This window comes from Mycetomoellerius zeteki, unplaced genomic scaffold (assembly GCF_001594055.1).
Source record: "Mycetomoellerius zeteki isolate Tzet28-1 unplaced genomic scaffold, Tzet1.0 scaffold244, whole genome shotgun sequence".
Classification (NCBI taxonomy): domain Eukaryota; kingdom Metazoa; phylum Arthropoda; class Insecta; order Hymenoptera; family Formicidae; genus Mycetomoellerius; species Mycetomoellerius zeteki.
In genome coordinates this window covers 26,846-33,951 of record NW_017257221.1, presented here as the reverse complement: position 1 = coordinate 33,951, position 7,106 = coordinate 26,846, and the positions used below count along the sequence as shown (strand labels likewise).

At 35.8% G+C, this 7,106-nt stretch overlaps 1 protein-coding gene across 1 annotated transcript; it reads left to right on the top strand.

Annotated features, from left to right (window-relative positions):
* Positions 1-2,484: 2,484 nt before the first annotated feature.
* LOC108723536 (nuclear RNA export factor 1) lies at positions 2,485-5,403 on the top strand. The gene is made up of 3 exons (XM_018449359.1): positions 2,485-2,531; positions 2,609-4,389; positions 4,857-5,403. Exon 2 carries the CDS (start codon positions 2,808-2,810, stop codon positions 4,386-4,388), a length of 1,581 nt encoding a protein of 526 aa, XP_018304861.1. The 5' UTR covers positions 2,485-2,531; positions 2,609-2,807; the 3' UTR covers position 4,389; positions 4,857-5,403.
* Positions 5,404-7,106: the final 1,703 nt, after the last annotated feature.

Below are 7,106 nucleotides of genomic sequence, written 5' to 3'. Positions count from 1 at the left end.
ACGACAAAGGGGACCCTTCCTTCTAATGATCGCGGTGCCGCGCTCGACTGACGGAGGACACGAGCCGACGGGGTCCGTGCCGCCTGTTCTCGACGACACGGACGACAAATCCGCCCCGTTGTCCTCGACATAACACTTGCGCTTCATCCCATCCCGTCCCGTCTCGTTTCGGTTCGCCTCTCCTCGCCGACCGGGCGCGGACCACGCACGTCGTACGAGGAAGCGGCGGCGGGCCCGTGCGGCTTTTTGCCGCGGGTGTAATTGAGCCTGTCCTCTTGTCTGGCTACCGTCTAAATGAATTACGGGATGAGAGAGAGAGAGAGAGAGAGAGAGAGAGAGAGAGGATGAAAACGAGGCGGAGATGCCCTCGCGTTCGCGAACGCGCCACTTGCGCTTCGCGAAGAGGAGGCTGCCCGCGCGAATTCATCGTCGAGTATCGATCGATCGTACCGCGATCGCTTTTTCTCATCCCCGTACATTAATTTCCGGCGTTCCGGAGGAGAAACAATGGAGACCGAGCTGTCGTCGCGAACAAATATGGAGCGCGAGCAATTCGAATGTGCGGCCTTTTTAAGTTTCCTTTGTTCTTGAGCTCATTAAGCTCGAATCACGATTGCGCTTGTTCTCAAATTCCGAAGCTCTTACGTTCAAGACTGGTGTGTGGACTTCTCGTCTCCATTGCGAAATTGCAATGTGACGACGGCGAATGGCGACGGTGAGACACGCTACACGTTGGCGTTTGTTAAAAACGCTCGAGTGCGCGTACTTTTTGCCGACAGGGCGTAATTGCCGCTGTCTCGACCAACATGCAGACAGGCGAGCTGAGCCTAAGTGAATTATGAGGCGCCGCGGCCTCTGAAGAAGATGCAAACCGCCTGGTACGAACTTTTTTACGAGTAAGAAGTAACTCAATCTTTCGCAACGCGTGCGGCTAAATTGTTCGAGGATTTATTAACAACACTGGAGGTGAGCTAATTAAACAGCCGAGTATCTCGAAAATTACATTTAATTCTAATAATTTAATCATATTGATTTATCGATGGATGCAGAATTTTTAATATTAATCAGATAATCTACGCGAAAATGAGCATGTTATTGATTCAACATGTTACATCAATGTACATGTGCAACAGCTTCCAAAAACAGTCGCTGATGCTGTTCGTTGAAAGAAATGGTGTAATATTACATACAGTTGATTCTGTAAGGGATTCTCTGCGGTAAGATGGTTGTAATTAACGAGAGAACGAGGAAGTGCGCTAAAGAACGCGCCGAGTTTATGAATCGCACGAACTTTTGCTGCGGGATCAAAGATCGGCCGCCGTTAAGCAGTTATTATTGCGGCTTTTGTGAAAGTCCTTTTACTTCTTAAAACATATCTTTTATACAAGTACAATTTTATACTTTAGATATAAAATAAACGAATAAAATATCTAATACACATACAAAATATAAATAATATATATTGTAAAACAGACAAAATATTTATATATACACTGAAAAAAAGTACTAAATTTTAATAAATATTTGTTTAAATAGTACTAGCTGAATATGGACTAAATATAAACATATACGAGTATTTATTTAGTATGAGAATCATTAATTTGATTTAATTATTTTTTTATTGAATAAATATTTATTTACTCTAAGTAAATGTTAGGATAGTACTGTTGCAAAGTAAAAAAAATTTAATTTAAAAATTAAAAAATTTTTAAAGTATAATTTTAAAATTAAATCAGAATAGATTCAATAGAAGTGATACATACAGAAATTCACTGCGAATTATTTTAACGCAAGGTGTGTTAAAGAAAAATGTATTATTCAGATAAAAATCTAAATATTTTAATTAAAACTCTTATGAAAAAAAATGTTGCGACTTAATTGATAGAAAGTTGAATACAATTTTTTTTTTAGAGCTAATACAATTTGTAATAGGTTAAAATTATCACAGTTTATCCTAATTCAATAAGAAGATGGTTATTATAATAATTTGAATATATATTCGTTATATAATAATATTTCTATTTGAATAAATGCAATTGAATTGATAAAGAGATAAAATTAGATATATAATTTGTAACAGGCAGATATCAGGTAATTTTTATAAATTTTTTTTTTTAGCAAAAATTGGCTTTCAATTTTATTATCCATGTTATTTTGGTTTAAATGTTTATGGCATTATCGCTAAAATATACATATGTACAAGTACATAATTATATGTATATAATTGTGCAAATTAATGCGCGGATCAGCCATCTCTGCGGGATTTTTTGGGATTGTTACCACTGTAAGAATATTGACGCGACATCTTTCACAAATCACGTACAACTCCTACAATACTGGTTCGATATAATGTCGGAATTAGATAATGACGATGACGATTATATCGACGGACAGTTAACCGCGTCGAGTGTCTCACACGTCGGTATTGAGAAAATCGTGACATCTACAGAGTAAACAGATGAAAACATATTATCACGTATTATTTTGAAGTGAGAAAAAGAACAATATCGGCGAGAGAGGTAAAAGTCACAGTGAGTTATTTATTGTATCTTCTGTATTAATAATGTATATTTATGATCTTATAATATTTGAATATTTTTTATTTTAGAGAAAACGTGTGTACGCGAGAAAATACATTTCTTCTGAATGGTCTCTCAAGAGAAACATACGAGTTAACCTCAAAGATATGTAAACACTGCAGAAATCAGTAAAACAGAGAGAAAGTATTTAAATAAAAAGTAATAAAAAAATTAATAAATAAAGAAATAACTTGGAGCTTTTTAGAGAAGAGATTCTTAAGGTACACAATGCAGACGAAAAAAGAAAACGTAAAGCTAAATACACCAGTCATTCCCGTTCTGTTGGATACTGTGATTGCCATAAGAATAGCTATGGGTGCAAAAATGCCTCACGAAAGGACAATGATGAATCGCCCGGATTTATGGCACAAAATCAAAGTTCTTAAAGGCGGCCAGTTCGACAAGGATACAGTTTTGAAAGGTATTTTGAAGGCGGTAGAACCAAATGATTTGATACCGGTAAAGTATCAAGTTTGTGGAGACGACGCGTATTTTGTGGCGAGAAATTGTGGTCCTGCCCTGGAAATGCTGTGCAAGGCAAACATGATCATCAAAAATGCTAAGGGTGATGCTATCATTCTCATAGTAACCTTAGGATTTGCTACAATCGAAGATTTGAAAATCCACATACAGCCCCTCCTGTTGACTGCATTGACCAAAAGATACAATCCGAACGACAAGACATTAAATCTGGATAGTTTCCATACAGAGCCGGATGTGAATAAAACCATCTATTGTCCTTTGTCACAACTTAGAACTTCCACTCATGTTTTGAAGCTAGCCAAGACTGCGATAGCTACTTTCGAACATCTAAATTTACAGCAAAACGAATTGTTTAACATATCTGCGATAGAGAATTCAGAGTTAACATCTATCAAGTATTTGGATCTCAGACACAACAATCTGTTAAACATGAATATGTTAGCCCCTCTCAAAAATCTAGAAATCATTAAGCTTTGGCTCGATGGAAATCCGCTTTGTGAAAATTATTCGACTGCAAAGCAGTACGTAGAATCTGCAAAAAGGTATTGTCCGCATTTGAAAGAATTGGACGGCGTGAGCATTGTGGAAAACATGCCGTTGATCTACAAAGACTATTTTCCAAACGATAAGACGCAGCATTTCGCGCATACATTTGTCTCTCACTTTTTTGGTTTATTCGATCAACTCGACAGAACAGTTTTACGCGGACTTTATCACAAAGAAGCGGTTTATTCCTTTACTTTTGCCATATCCCACAACATCGCGCAAAAGACGGGCCTTAATCAGTATACGTTCAATAGAAATCTATTAAAAAAAGGCCCCAAAAAGAATATGTGTATTTTCTTCGGCCAAGACGATATTCTAGCAGCTTTTAGCAAATTGCCCCGATCCTATCACGACAAGAGTTCTTTCACTTATGACATCATGTACGATAATGACAAATACATAGCCTTCTGTGTCTCAGGATTGTTCAAGAAACTAAGTTCAGGTACGAACATACTATCATTCTGTAGAACTTTCATCTTAATGGCTTGTCCCGATAATGAATATCATATTTTAAACGATCAATATCACATATGGGCAGCACCCAATAATATAACACCTGATAAAATAGTAATCAAACATGTTTTCGAAACGGAGCCCGTTTGCTTCAGTCCGAGTGAAAAAGCGGTACTAATTGCCAGAATACGGCAGGTCACCGCGATGAATAAGGAATGGGCCGAGACTTATCTGACAGCAGCTCAGTGGGATATGCGGAAGACGATACTTGACTTCATGAAAGATTTCAAAAATTCGTCGATACCGGACCATGCATTCGTTTCATAGAGTTTGCAACAGTATTACTTATATATAGATGTAGAATTATTAATATATGTATATATAAATTATTTATATATACATATATATTTATTGTAGGGAAAACCATTCTGTATTTGAAAACTATTCAAAATATCTATTTACCCATTTTACATATAAAGTGGATTCGAAAAACATTTTACATTTTAAATACATTTTTTATATTTGGCATTTTAAATGATTACCCAGCCCTGCTGTATAGATAGTAATATACGCGCCGATAGTAATGGTGTTACTTTTACTATCGGCACGTCTTCTAAACGTTATGTAAATAATAGAAATAATAGCAATATGAAAATACATTTATACATGTGAAAAGTTTTTGCAAATTTTTATTTATCTTTCTCATATTTGTGATTTCTTACAAAAACGATCTTTTTTCTATAATAAAAATCGTTGCATTAATTGCGCATTAATTGTACCTTCTATAATATATAGGCATTTACTTCGCGAAATGATGGTATCGTATATCAATGAGTATATCACAGGCGATGCGATTACTCGCATGGCATTTAAATGGTCTGCTCAGAACGAGATGCTTAGTGACTTCATCCAAAGGTTATGCACTCAAGGACCATCCGGACGATGTGAATGAAACAAAATCGCGAAGGCAGGCGAGTTTTTTTTACCCTTTCTAATCGTTTTACGTCGCAATATGCGAAAGCTGTTGGAGTTCTTCGAGACTTTATTTATTCTCGATTAAGTAAATCACTATGAATGCGGATCTGTAATTGCTCATTAATGATTTAATCTTGAGAGCACAACGCTGTGAAATATGGTCATTGTCACTATTAAAATAGATACAATGTAAAACTGAGAATAAAATTGTCATCTGTTGATAGAGTTATTTATAATAGATTTTATACACGCACTGTCCGTTCGTAATTATAAGTTTCAATTACATAGGCTCGATAACGGTTCGCACACTTTATCACTAATACCGTATAAGAATAATAATTATGGAAGTAATTCATGGTCCGAGCGATTGCGGAGGAATTAAAATTTTTATGCCAAGTGAACTTTGCGCTATACATGCAAATTTTTGCCGAGAAAATGATACGATCGAATGAGTTAATAGGTCGCAATAAAGACGTGACTTGGTTGTAATCGTGACGTTTAGTATATACAATAGTGATTTTATTTCAATAAGAAAATAATAGCTCTTTTCTCTAATAAAAGCTTGTTTCATTACACAAATTTTAGACAATGTACTTCATGAATTAAACAGAATTGTAATCACATAACATTGAAGACTACGTATTATTGTTTGCCATAAATATGTAATTATAGCGTAAAAAGATCAACCTCAAAGGACAACGTAAGATACAGCTTGAACGTAACAGTACAAGTGTTTGCATTGCGTCACATTGCATCACCGCGTTACAAGAAAAAATGCAGTAATACCATGGTATTCAAATAAACAATCATAACACGTTTACGGCAGACCGATCGTTATCTTCCCTAGCTCCTGCTGTTGCTCAATCTTGTCACTTCCGGATCGTCAGGATTCAGGAACATTCGCGTGTGAATAGAAAAAGGAGAAGAAAATAGTTTGTACAATGACACAGATACGCCGCGCGGTTATTATTAGACTAATAATTTTCAACATTATAAGAACATTGTGATACTTTATAAAGAATATAATTAAAATACCCCAGAATAATTTAGACGTATAAATTTTTGAACCACTCGCACACCTTTCTTCCAATCAGCGTTTATAGAAAGCAAAACACGGAAATGAAACAAAAAAGATCGAGAAACGTTGAACTAAACTGAAGTGAGTTGCTAACAATTAACCGGGAGCCGAGAGAGGATAACGACATAATAAAATGATTGTTCCCTACTGTGAGACTCGTACAGCCTCCCACGAGGCTTCTTTGAGAAGTCCGCCTTCGTAAAAATAGGGAACTGCTTCTTCCAGTACTAATTAACCCTTGTATTAATTAAAACTTTCTTCCCCCGATAGTTTGGTGCTTCCTGCATCGATATCTTGGAAATCGAAAGTATCGACACTTGAAACGTAATCTCGAGAGTAATTTCAAGACTAAAATAATTTCGATATTTTAATAAGCAAAGGGACTTTGCGTAAAATAAAAAATAGAAATAAAGGAGAAAATTGTTATTAATTTTAATGTAAATGTCAATAATAATCCTCTATTCATCATTTTTTTTAATGCAATCAAATAGATTATGAATTTTTTATTTGCGAAAATCGCAAATGCCTCTTTCAAATATTTTAAATGTGTCAAATTGTGGTATCACAGTGAAGGAGGAACACAGTATGATTAAAAAGATGGCCCATTGAGACATGATCATGTCAGGACGTTCATAAGAGACGTACGCACGATGTAACGTGAAGATGTTTCTTTCAGATAACTTGCAAGAGAAAGTCATATCATGCAGATCCTATGTAAATTTTTCGTGTCGTCGCCCCTCTAAAAGGCGTTAGCAAAAACGGAAAGATGCTATACGCTTCTCTTCTATGATTAGAGATGACTTTTATTGAGTAACGGAAGTAAGTCAGAAGAGAAAATTATCAGCAAAACTTGGAATGTAAACAAACGCGTTATACAGCGATATTCATTATGTAAAGCGAGAAATGTGAAAAGTTAAATAACATAATGTCTAATGCTATTCGCTATTCTGTTACTCGTTTATCGATGTTAATAAGCGAGGAAAACTGCGTGT